We start from the raw sequence: 12,602 nt of genomic DNA on the forward strand, positions 1-12,602 counted from the left end.
CTTCTCCCACATCCTCACCACATGGGCGTGGCAGATGGCGGGGGCATTGTGGAAGCCTGGGGGGACTCTGGCAAAGGCAAATTGCTGTCCTCGAAGGGTGAAGGCAAACTTGTGCCAGCACTCGGGGTGCAAGGGGATGGCAAAGGACGGGCTGGTCAGGCTGAGCACCGAGAACCACTCAGATCCCTGGGAGATGGCTGCCATGATGTCAGGGTACTTGGCCACTGCAGAGGTCCGCAGTGGGGTGACACAGTTCAGGGCACTGAAGTCCACTGTCAGCCTCCATGTTTTCCCATCAGCTTTCCGCAGAGGCCACACTGGGGCGTTGCTGGTGCTCTGCTGCTCCACCAGCACCCCCTGCTCCAGCAAGGTTTTGACTGTGTCCCACAAGCCATCCTCAGCCTCAGCTGGGTACTGAGGCTGTGGCTGAGGAGGGGGATCTGGCCCTTTGACTGCCACAACAGCATCAATCTGCCCGCAGTCCAGCTTGCTCCTTGCCCAGACCTGGGGAAACTGCTCTGTGACCCGTTTCACCCGGGGTTCCCACTCAGGGTGGACCAGGAGCTCAGGGGCTTTCACTGACATCACTCGGTGGCTTGCCGGGATGATGGGGGCATCACTTTGGGGGCAGTGTAACAGCGCTTGGTTTGCCAAGTCTACCACCACCCCCATCTTTGTTAGCGTGGAAATGGCTAAAATTCCCACCTTTCCCTTTATTTCCATTTTCCCAAATTTTTCAGACCCTTTGGCAGTCCCAATTTCAAAGGGTATGGGTCCTGTGAAGGGCACTGAGGATTTTTGGCCATTCGGCCCTGTCAATTCAATAATTTCACAAGTTTGGAAGATCCCGGCTTCGCCAGGGACCATATTCAGAATTGAATAAGAGGCACCGGTATCGATTAGCATCACTTGTCCAAGCACCCCTCCTCCAATAGTTATATCAACTATCAGGCGCCCCCACAAATCGGTCTTAATCGGTGCCACAAAAAGGGGCGATGCGGGTGCCTGGCAGCCCTATTGCTGAGCCTTAGAGCCCGGGTCAATCGGGTTGGAGCTGCTGTGCTTTTTGGCCTAGGGCCAGTTTTCGGAAGACCTCCGCATCCGGCAAGCCATCAATATCCTCCTGCTTCTCGTATTTTATCAAGCGCTTCCTCAGCTCAGACCGCCAAGGGTTGGATTTCTGAAACCTCAGCCCTTGCTGGTTCTCCTTCCCTGAACCTCCCTTGCCATCGGGATCTTTTCGGTTGTCTCCTTGCATTTTTCTCACCCCTGCATTTTGGAAGGACATGGCCGAGGTTTTCCCTTTCTTCCCCCCCAGCATGTACCCCGGGAACGCCTGCTTTTGCAGCTCAAAATTCTGGGTCAGGATCTGCTCCAGCTCTGACAGTGGCTTCCTGGCCGCATCCCCGCCAGCAATCACGCGCAATTGCGGGGTCAACCCCCCCACCAGTGGCTCCTTGAATTTAGGGCTGTCAAAATCAAGGGGGGACTCCTTCGAGCCAGGCAGCCCAGCCATCTGGTAGAGCATCTTCTTACGGTTAACGTAGGCATCTGGACGCTCCTCTGGGTTTTGCTTCTCCTGGTGGAAGAGCACTAGGGGATTGACCTCTGGGAAGAACACCTTCAGCACAGCTAACTGGACATCCCCGATGTCCTGGACGTTGCCCATCTGCACATCCCCTGGCAGTGCTGAGAAATCATCTGGTTTCATGCACTTTCTCACCAGGTCTATCAGGTCACTCACCGCGTTGCCATTCTGGCACCTGGGCAGCCGCTGGGCCCTGGACAGCCAGTTAACGGCCGGAACGGCCCCAACATCTTCCCCACTGTTTTGAGCTGCTCAGGGGTAAACCAGAGCACAGGCCTGTTGGTGTCTATGGGCTGGAGCGGGCCGTGGCTGGCTGGCTCGTCAGGGGGGTTCTTTTTAATTTTGGAAGCCTCCACCTCCCCTCCCTGCAGCTGGCACACCTCCTCCCGCAGAGGAGCATAGGGGGATGGCCTGGTGGGGCCGTTGGCACCCCACACATCATCCTCATAGTCGTAGTGAGGTGGGTGCGGGTCCAGGGAGTCCTCCCCTTCACCATTCCCAAACCGGCTCCTCTTGCCTTGGATGGCAGCCACAATACCCCTGGACACCCCCAGCTCAGCCTGCAGCTCCTGGATCTTGGCGTGGCATACCTTGTGATCGGGGCCGGTGCCCCGGTCCCGCTGGACGTCCTGCAGGACTGCCCGCACCGCGCTCTGAGCATCGTGGGTCTCACCGATCCACTTGCCAACCTCCTTCTCCAGCTCCTCCGTTTTCAGCTTCTCGTAGCCCAGCTTGCTCTCCAGCCGGGTGATCTCCACTGCGCTCCGCAGAGAGTCCCCGCACAGACCCTGCACCTCCGCCCGCAGGTTGTCCACCTGCATTTTGAGCTCGCCCTTGGCTTGCTCCAGCGTCTGCACGCTCTCAAGAGCCTCCTTGAGCAATTTGGACAACTCCCTGCTCACCATCAGCAAACCCTGCAAAGCCGCACGCTTCTTGCACTTATTTGTGGGTTTGGGTTTTTTGCTCTCCTCCGACCAGCTCTCCCACTGCTGGCACAGCTGCTGGTACGCCTCCGGGCCCTGGAAGGACCCCGGGGACCAAATTGGAGGGAGACACTTCTGGAGCACAAACTGCTCCAGCTTCCAGTTGCTAACGAAGTCGCTCATCATAGTGAAGGGGACGAGATGCGAGACGGCTCCGGCTCAGGGCAAAGCTACCATAACACCAGCACCACCGACCCACCCACAGAGGAAGGCTGCAACCCCGTGACCCACCCCTCCAAAAAGCCCACCCAAGGGGATGCCGAACCTGGTAGCGAGGGAAGGGGACGGTGGGGATGGGTGGCTGTGGCCGAGCAGGGAGCTGCTGCAACCCACCGGCTCCCAAGGAAGGGATGGGGAAGGGACTCGGGAATGGGGGAAGTGAAGCAGAGGGGTAGTAGGGTCCCGATAATAAGATCTCACCAATCCTTGGCTGGGTGTCCTGGCAGTCCTGGGGACCTGGAGACGATCGCTGCAGAGCTCCGGTGGATTCAGCACCTTTAAAGTCAAGGTGGCCGCGGGGTCTCGTCCCGGTGGATTTTTATAGCCATGGCAGGTTGTTGTTTGGGGCTGATAACACCTCTGTTTACTTTCTCGGTGGTTTTTTCTCCTGCAGGTGCTGCAGCCCTCCCTTTGCCTTCCCAAGGACACTTTCCTTGTATTTCTTTATCCTCTTTGGCACTGATTAGGGAAGCGGAGATCACACGGGAGCTGCTGCTCTGCCCCTTATCTGTTTTGGGGGGGCCAGGATTAGTCACATCTTGCTCATGGTAACTTCTGCTTGCACCAAGTGCCCTGAAGAGGGAGAGCTGGAGCCTGTCCCCACAGCATCCATCCCTTCCAATTCCCTCCATGGCCTCCTCACTTGCTGCACACCCCCTTAACGCCTGGGTTTTGGGGGGAGATCACACATGGGGCTCACGTCTCACACCTGTAATACACACGGTCCCCCCAAATCCCCACCGTTGAGCACCCAGCTCCTTGCTGGGGGGAGGTACGATGGCAGGAAAATTCACACCATTTGTAGTTTAGATCCATTTGGCTCCTGGACTTGAAAAAGCAGCATTTTTCCATGCCACAAACCAGCCTGCGTGTTCCTTGGGGGTACCCCACGACATGTCGGGAGCCTCGACCATGATATTGCATCAGCTGAAGTACAGCTGTAAATCTGCACCTGCAAAGGCAGACGGACCCCCTCAACCTCGCCCCGCAAACCACATCTTAGCTCCGAGCAGTTTAGAAGAGAAAATTTCACCCACTTGACTTTTTTTCTGCTTTTACACTAAGAAAAAGGTAGTACTCCTCTTAGTGAAAATGCTAATTTTTTCATTGCTGGTTTTACCCCTAATTAAATACTTCAGAAGCTGCACCCTTCCCTAGAATAAAATCATTAAAAAGAATAAAAATAGCAAAAAAAAGTTTATCCACAGCTGCTTGAGTTTCCATCCAGCAGCCCCTTATCCCCAACAGACCCTTACTTCCAGAGACTGATCATGTTGGACCAGGCTTGAGGCTGAGCAGCCTTCCCCAACCCCAGAAGTCAGCCCTGGTAGCCTGAAAAGCAGAGAGGGAATAGATTTTTTATTATTTTTATGGCAACTACTCCTCCAGCCTGGCAGTTACAGCCCAGCTGCAAATACCTCTGCTGCAACACGGGAGTTTACCGGAGATGGAACACCGATCCTCTGCTCCAACCCCCCGACAGCAAACGCTTTGCTGTAAGAAACCCACCACAGGGAGAAAATAAAAAGTCAAAAATGTAACAAAGTTGGCGAAACCCAGGGAATTAGTGTCGGCGTGGTGAGGCGCACAGGATGTGGGCTGAGAAAAAAAAGAGGGGCTGGTTCCCCTGGGGATGGGCGAGGAGGAGACCCACAGGGTGACCACCGAGACAGGGCAGGGAGTTGGCTGGGCTGGGGGCTGGGGTGGTTGTCTTTCGTTTGAGAAAAAGAATTCCCCCTAGAAACTGTGCAGCTGAATAACGCCAATACCCCAAAATTCAGCGATCCCCCCCATCTTGGCCCAGCTGTGAACCAAATGCTCGTGATGAGGAGCTGCTGTACCCCAGCAAGGTCACACCAAGTCTTGCTTGTGTTCACAGATCAGTTCAACTCAAACCCTTCTTTCCTCCCCTTTTTTCTTCCCAGGCCAGCAGCCCCAAACAATGTGGGGATGTTGTAAACAGCAGCTGCTCTCCTGCACATTCCCACAGCGCTTTTATTTTTGTCGGCGATGGGCCGCCAGACAAAGGCATCCCACCTCCAAAATATTTTCTCCCAGTCCTGAGAACAGCATGGCTGCTGATAAACAGCCCAACTGCGTATAAACAGCAGCTTAAAAAAAAAAAAATAAATTAAAATTAATCCCTGTTTCAGCACACACACATATATCGCAAATATTCCTTTTTCTTTCCATAGGAGACACCCTATAGGGAAAAGCACTGCAGGGAAGCATCTCTACAGCTGCTCTAATGGCCTGGGGAATCCTCCCAAGCCAAAATATCTGCTTAGACAACGCAGTGTCGCCAGCCTTGCGGCAGCCCAGTGTAACATGCCCTATGTCCAAGGTGGTGAAGGTTACAAAAGGCACCTCTGGGACCACTTTAGTCTTGGCCAGAAGATGCTCCAGGTGACAGCACCAGTGAGAAAAGGGAGATTAATTCAGCAAACCAACTTCACCATGGAGATAAAGGGAAAATTCACTTTTCTTATATAAAGCAACCTACCTCCCCCAGAAAAAAAAAAAAAATTTGATGCCTACACCCTGTTTTGGAGAGGTCCCACTTTGGGAGTGAGGAGAAAGGCAAGCAGAAGGTAAGGAGGGGAGAAGCAAGAGTTGCTGCTTGAAAATTAGCCCTTAAAAGCCCTGAAATGTGTTTGAAGGCACTGAAATTACTTTCTCCTGCCAGGAAAGAGTTAAGGAGCAATGCATCCCACCCTAAACCTTAGCAGCTGAGCCCTTCATGGCAAAGGTTTGGTGGTTAGCAACCCCCTTGAGCAGGAAATTCTTCTAAACAGCGATGGGGAGGGGAGGTGTTATAGCAGCATGGAAAAATCTGCTGCAAATAGGACCAAAAAATTGCACTGCAAGAGATGCCAAATAGTTTTTCCTATTTGTCTGCCAACTCAAAACCCAGGGGGAGGTTTTTTTGGTGCCCCCATGTCAGACCCCCCACGGGAACTCCCCCCCCACCAGCCCTGGGGAGATGCTGAGGCTTTGTAAGGACCACAAATATCTGCATGACACAAGCAGAAAAGAAAATCGAAACCCACTTGGCAGCTAAGGGGGCAGTGAATAAATAAAATTAATAATTATTATTTTTTCCCAAACATGGAAACATTGAAGGCTGCTGACCCCAGTTCACCCCTGAAATTTCACATCACATATTTCATTTTTCAAACCCTAAACCCCCGAGTGCTCCAAACCTCTCCCCCGTGAAGACATTTCAAAGCCACTCTGATATTTTATCTGTCATTTCAATATTTCTGCTGGTGAGCTGCACACAGTCACAGCTACTAAAGCAGCACCCGCTGTGAGGTGGGGAGCCCCAGCAGAATTTCCTTATTTTTGCGGTTTTTAAGCCACTAAATTTTTTTTGAAGTTTCTTGCTCTGGGCTTCAAAGCTTTCTGTGATGCCTCGTGCCTCTGCTCTATTGCACGTTAGATTGGCATTCAGCATTTTCCAGGCCCGGAGAAAAACACCTCCTGCTAAAGATTCTGCTGAAGAAAACAACCCTACTGCTCAGATTGCATCTTCTCCTTATTATGAATGCATTTTGATTTCAGCAGAGGAAAAACCAGCCAAAATTCATCCTTTCCTGCTTTTATTTTTAATGCCAAGCTCCTACATTTGGCAATTTTTTAATTGCATGGAGCTAGATTAAAAGAAGGAAAAAAAGCTAAATGATGAAATATGAAGAAATCATAATTAAAAATCAATGAGTTTTCTTTTTTTTTTTCTTCCTGAAGGGGATTTCAGGGCATCCCGTGCAGTGTTGGAGAACCGCGTGGGGCTCCAACCTTGTGCACACCTGGTTTGGGGGCTCGGTGCAGAAGCAGCCACTGGGCTGAGGCTCCGGGCGCTGCCACAGCAGATGCTCTTTGGCAGCCATCAGCGAGACATCTGCACTGAGAAGAACCTCCTGGGGTGAAGCCAGCCCTGCCACCGAGAGGTGACTGTGCGTGGAAAGGGGGAGCTGGCTCAAAACCCCTTCATTGTTGGCTCCACCGCCATGGCCCGGCCGTGGCTCCATCTCTGCATCTGCCTCCAGATCCCAGGTAAGAAGGACACTTCTCCTAAGGGTTGAGGGCACCTAAAATGATGCTGGAGCCACTCCTCTACCCTGCTCCAGCACATGGGATGCATTGCGCAGTGTCTGGATGATGGAAGTTTAAATATACAGGCATAGCATAGATCTGCAGGGTATTATTTATTGCCTATCACCGCATCATTTTGGACAATGCCATTAGTAACATGCTTTAGCTTTTGGGCAGCCCTGAACTGGTCAGGCAGTTGGAGTAGATGATCGTTGTAGGTCCCTTCCAACTGAAATAGTCTGGTCTGGTCTATTCTATTCTATGCAATATATAATGGTATAGACACCGCAGTTTGTTTTTACTGCACCCTCTCAGTGCAGACGGAATGTGAGAACCTGCTGATGGAGAAGTTAAATTAGCACCTATCTCCATTGCCTGTGCAACATGGAGACAATAAACATCCCATCAAATTTGCTTCTGCTTATTGCAGACAGGTTGCAGGAGGTCTGGACCAAATAGACACAGTCAATGTCAGGGCAAGGTGGTAGAATTACACTTCACATGACAAACGGTGCCATCAGTTCTTAGGTGGAAAGTGCTGAGAGCTTGAAGCACCCATTAAATGTATATATTAGGGTGGCAGCTCAAGTAGGTCCCCTGAGATGTTGCCCAGCCCAGGTCCAGCTGCCCAGCATCCTCGCTCAAGGCTGTCAGGACTGCAGGGTGTTTTGTTCATGTCGTGTGATGGTCATCCAGCCACAGCATAACATCTGGCAGCAAACAGCCCAAGATGCTTTATCAACACATATACAGGTAGTGATATACTATAGATCTATACGGTGGGGTCCCTGCTGAGAAAACTCCAATAAATTAGAGTTTGCTCCACACATGCAAAGGGAGCAGGGACCAATTTTAAGTGCTGCAGGCTGCTCTGAGCAAGCACATGGAAACAAACCTGTCCCACCCTGATTCTCCATGGTCTCCTGCAAGAACACACACCAGGAAAGGGAACAGGGAGGTTTTGGGGGATGAAGGTGCAGCAGAAGATGCTCTTTTCTGCTCTGGCTCCATCCCAGCTCACCCATCTGCAGCTTGATGTCTGCCTCAGAGCAGAGCTGAGCATTTTCCAGGATCCCTTCTCATCCTTTCCGATTCATCTAATATCTCTCCAACAGCCTGAGCAAAAGGCTTTGGGGGGGGTTAATTTTCCCCAGAGCCACATCTCAGGGCAGCCAGGGGGACCCTGAAGCCACCGTGCCCCATGGCTACATGCATTTCACCCCCTAAAAAAACACACGGGTGTTTTACCAGGGCAAAGTTTGGGATGATTGCCCTCCAAAACCTGAAAATGACATATTTTAGTAATAAGGAGACATTGATATAATCACAGCACCAGGAGATGCGGTGAAATGCTGTGGCTGCTGTGCAACACCTGAGTTTTGGCTTTGCAATGTCAGGGCTGAAGCCTGCTCATCCCTGCAGCATGCCAGCAACGATGGGGCCATCGCCATGGGGTGGAGGAAGACTCTGGACATGTGTCAGGCAGCAGAGCCCTCTCCTCTGCTTGTCCCCATCGGGGACATGGGGATCAGGGGGATTCAGGTATTCTCATGGTTGTGCAACCCCATTCCACCCCTCCGGGATCACAGGGCTGTATAAGGCTGTTTGCAACGACTCCAAGCAGCTTTGGGATTTTGAAGGAATAAGGACATTTCAACGTAAAAAAAAAAAAAAAAAAGCCCCAAGACATGTTTTTTTTGAGCTTTTTGCTCATCTGTAAAACACACCTGGGAAAGAGCTGGGGGAAGCGAGAACATCCTTATCTTCAGAGGGCTGTTTTTCACTTGGTCTCGGAGTATCAGCAGCTTTGTAGGACTGTTTGCTGAACAGAAAGGATCACAAGTCACCTGTTATCCTTTTCGCAAGGACACATCCTCGCTCGCACGCAGACACCGCTCCCATCTGCCTGGGCCAAACACAACTCTGATAATTTCCACAAAAGCTACAAAGCCCAAACACAGCGACAAGATGTCGAACTGAAGCTTTCAACCCCACCGCTATCCCTCCCTCCGTCTCATTCCCCAGGTCTCGAAATTAATGCAAAAATAATGTCGTCTGAAAACGAATAGAAAATTGGCTCATTTTGAGATGTTTTGCAGGGTTTTTAGTCTTTTTCTGCATGTGAGATGCTAGCTGAAGTTTATTGGTGTTGCTTCTGTTAGAAGAAAAATCTGGCAAATAAGTTAAGAGGCTCAAAAAAAAAATATTGTTGAATGAGAGGTGAAGCCTCTCCAAAAAATGAGAGAGAAAAAGAGGGGCAGGAGAGGGGCATCTGCAGGAGCAGCTGCGGGTCCCTGCACATACACCCCTCCATCCCTCTCCCTGCCTCCTCCCTAGATAAGTGCTTATGGGGCAAAAATCTTCCTGTATAACTTGGCTTGACCAAAAAATAGCTGGGGAACCCAAAAAAGGCTTCTGAGGGGATATGGGCTGAGGTTCCTGACAAAGATGCTCCTGTTTCTCGCTTCTGTGATCCCTGCTCTGTGACTACTTGATCTTATTAAGCCCACAAAGGAAATCTGTACTTAGCACGGGAGAAAAGTAATGAAAAGAAAATAATAACTATGTATTTGTCTTTTTTTTCATAGGTTTCTGTACAAATCTACTTTTATCCCAGACTCCAAGGAATATTTTAGCCCAAACTAACAATAGAACAGAAATCCTCTGTGAGCTGAAGAAGGAGCACGCCGGGGTGTACTGGTACCGCTGGAGCCAGGAGAGGCAAAATTTCGAGTTCTTGGTATTTTCCAACCCGCTGGGTAAAGCCACGTACGGCGCAAACATCAGCCAGGAGAAGTTTAGTGTCTATGGGGCGAGGTCCCACAGCTCCTACAGCCTGCACATCAGCCACCTCCACGCCTCCGACAACGGCACCTATTACTGCTCCATCTCCCAGTCCTCCCAGCTCCTCCTGGGCAGCGGGACACGGCTCGGTGTGGGTAAGCATCATTCGTGGGGCTCCAACGTGCCACCAGCAGGCTGCGATGAGGTCCCCTAGGTAAGGGGTAACACATGTTAGTAGACCCTTCCCAATTCTGAGATGCAAGACTGGGGCTCCAGGTTTTTTGTGAAGAGACCTAATAAGTCAGTAAATACACAAAATAATATTTTAGGTCAGCTGCATGTGACAGTCCGTTTGCCACCAACAGTTCTTTGTCTGTAGTCACGCCATGAGTGCCACGTTGGTCCTGGTGTTTCAGGATTTCCACGCGAAGGTGCTCAGCCTCCGTATCGGCATGCCCTCGTTTTTCTGGGGTACTTAGGATGAGAGGCTGGCTGTGTGCCCTGCTCCACTCCCAGGTCCTCCTGCACCCCAGTTCCTCCTCACCCTTCCTCCAGGTGACAAGAGCAGCAGCTTGAAGGCCAGGAGCCATCACCGCGGCTTCACGGGGGTGGGTCTGACTGCAGATGTCAATCCTGTCCTTCACAGAAAGGATTGAATTGGGATTTATTGCTCACGCAGCCACCATCACAGGGGAGCTCCAAGCAGCAATCAGAGCTGGCTGCGGGTAGCACCGGGGGAATGATGCTTTACAGCCCCTGGGTCACACAACAGCTCTTCTCAGCCCGTTTCTCCCTTGGCCACTGAGCAGGAGGTGGTGGAGAAAAATGAACATGTTTGAAGAAGGATTCAGCCCTTTCTTTGCAGGCTTTTAGGGAGACAAATAATTTATTTAACCAAGATACAGCTACGGCTGTTGGCTCTAAATCATCCCCAGTGTCTCAACCTTTCTGGTTGTTGTTTTTTTTTTACAAATATTCTCTGCACCTTGAGCTGGCTGAGAAATCCAAAAAAAAATGAAGAAAAGCTGGTTTAAGATAAAGGAGAACTGCTTTTTATCAACCGGGCACGTATCTATGTGCAAAGCATGAAAAACAGGGCTGAAATTCAGCGTGATCAAGGACACTCCAATTAAAGACTAAACACCAGCAGGTGCTCTGGGAGGACTCAGGCTTTGCTGGATATTTTCTTTTTTTCCTTTAGTACACATGATAAAGCAAATCGTCTTTAAGTTCTTTTCTTTAAGTCCCTTATAACGTAAGGGAGAAGTTTTCCAGGTAAATCCCAGGCACCCGATGTCTCACATTTCCATGTAAAAGAACGGGGGTTTCCATAGGAATTTCAGTCCTGGATAGAAGCAGAAAAAAAACAGTTTTGAATCACCCAAAATTTTGAATACGTGGAGTTTGAGCAGTCAGATGCACAGTTATTTAATGACATTACTGGGATTTTTTTCCTGACCAACTTTACAGAGAGATGAATATGCTCCACTGTAAGTTAGGTACACCATAATAAACCCTGCACCCATTTTATCAGAAAAAAAAAAAATCCAATTCTGAGCAAAGATTAGAGCAATCTGAATATGGAAAAGATCCAGGGACCCCTTAAAACCTCCCAGTGCTGCTGAAATCTCCTGCTGCCTGTGATTTCCTGCAACACCAGCAAACATAGCTCGAGGAAATTTCCTTTTCCCCTTCCTCAACCTTCTGCCCTTGTTTTTCTGGTACTTTGCTTTATTAACACTTTTACAAGCTCTTGGTAACTTCTGTGGCCACCAAGAGGTTCAGGTCCAGCCCCCAACCCCACCGGGTGACTCAGCCCTTTGCGGGGGTCCCTGGATGGGGTTAGCTTTAAAAGACAAAAATTTCCAACCCTTCTTGCCTGTTGTTTGAGATCCACCCCCTGCACCCGGTGCCATACTGACCATCCTCTTCTCCTCCTTCTCCACCAGTCGATGTTTTGCCTCTGCCTCCAAAGAGCACTCAGGCACCGCTCCCCAAAAAGCCTGCAGGGTGCATAACCAAAAGCAAAGCTGCCATCAAGAAAGGTATGGCAGCAGGTGGGCTTGCAAAAGGGTTTTGCTGAGCTCCTGGGGGGTCTCCAATGTTCAGCTGGGGGCTCAGGGCAACCACAACATGACCCTGCAGGGGTGGGCATCTGGGTCCATCTGGCCCCACCGCACCAGATGGAGCTGACCTTGGGGTGTCATGCATCCGCCAAGGAGATCCCAGGGTGATGGGCATGTCCTCCACCCCTCCTGAGGACCTGCCTTGCTTCTGTCCCCTCCCCACCCCACCCTTCATCTCCCAAAGCTGCCGGGGCAGGAGGATGCTGAGCTGGGGAGGGCAGCTCCACACTGTGTCCCCTCCTGTTCTCCAGGTGCCTGCAGCCCCCTGGTCTGGATCCCCCTGGCCACCAGCGTCCTGGTCCTTCTGCTGAGCCTGGTCCCTACCGCCTACCGCCTGCACCGTAAGCATCCTGCCAGCCCCAGGGGACAAGGAGGGGCGTCAGGCCCTGGGACAGCCTGGGAGCAGAATGGGGGGCTGGGAGGGGGTCCCAGGGCTGACAGCCACCCTCTCTCCCCAGGTCTGCGGCGGAGGCTGTGGCTTCGTGTCCATAGGCAGTAAATCCCAACGGCTGCTCACTGCCAGGGAGAAGCCACGGATGTTCCCCTGTGTGGTGCTGAGCCCCACCTGGATGTGACCGAGGAAGGACATTACAGGAGGCAGACACAGGCTTGCACGGCCAGACATTTCTTTCCTGCGCCAGACCATGACTTCAACACTTTTCCTTGACACAACAGCTAGTAACCGACCGGGCTGGACGCTGCAGCATGCAGAGTATTTCTCAAACAGCACCGAGCGGGGTGAACTGGATCGGTACTGGGGTACCGAGGGGATTCAGAGGGGCCTGGAAGATGCTCTGAAAGCTTCTC

At 51.4% G+C, this 12,602-nt stretch overlaps 2 protein-coding genes across 2 annotated transcripts; one reads left to right on the plus strand and one right to left on the minus strand.

Moving 5' to 3' along the window:
• Positions 1-626: 626 nt before the first annotated feature.
• LOC104466192 lies at positions 627-2,697 on the minus strand. Its single transcript, XM_010079536.1, has 2 exons — positions 2,019-2,697; positions 627-1,836 (listed from the first exon to the last, which is right to left on the minus strand). The coding sequence occupies exons 1-2, from the start codon at positions 2,695-2,697 to the stop codon at positions 1,040-1,042; spliced, it is 1,476 nt and encodes a 491-aa protein (XP_010077838.1). The 3' UTR covers positions 627-1,039.
• Positions 2,698-6,800: 4,103 nt separating this feature from the next.
• Positions 6,801-12,294, plus strand: CD8B (CD8b molecule). Its single transcript, XM_010079534.1, has 5 exons — positions 6,801-6,846; positions 9,474-9,824; positions 11,619-11,714; positions 12,047-12,136; positions 12,254-12,294. Exons 1-5 carry the CDS (start codon positions 6,801-6,803, stop codon positions 12,292-12,294), a joined length of 624 nt encoding a protein of 207 aa, XP_010077836.1.
• The last annotated feature ends 308 nt before the right edge of the window (positions 12,295-12,602 follow it).

This window comes from Pterocles gutturalis, unplaced genomic scaffold, assembly GCF_000699245.1.
Source record: "Pterocles gutturalis isolate BGI_N339 unplaced genomic scaffold, ASM69924v1 scaffold9854, whole genome shotgun sequence".
Taxonomy (NCBI): domain Eukaryota; kingdom Metazoa; phylum Chordata; class Aves; order Pterocliformes; family Pteroclidae; genus Pterocles; species Pterocles gutturalis.

What these genes read in the sequence shown, in the direction of transcription:
- CD8B (XM_010079534.1), top strand. Translation starts at nt 6,801, where the DNA reads ATGGCCCGGCCGTGGCTCCATCTCTGCATCTGCCTCCAGATCCCAG. An exon ending in CGGGACACGGCTCGGTGTGG is followed by an intron (nt 9,825 to 11,618) that starts GTAAGCATCATT and finishes CTTCTCCACCAG; the next exon opens with TCGATGTTTTGCCTCTGCCT. An exon ending in TACCGCCTACCGCCTGCACC is followed by an intron (nt 12,137 to 12,253) that starts GTAAGCATCCTG and finishes CTCTCTCCCCAG; the next exon opens with GTCTGCGGCGGAGGCTGTGG.
- LOC104466192 (XM_010079536.1), bottom strand. Translation starts at nt 2,697, where the DNA reads ATGATGAGCGACTTCGTTAGCAACTGGAAGCTGGAGCAGTTTGTGCTC. An exon ending in CTATGAGGATGATGTGTGGG is followed by an intron (nt 1,837 to 2,018) that starts GTGCCAACGGCC and finishes ACCCCTGAGCAG; the next exon opens with CTCAAAACAGTGGGGAAGAT.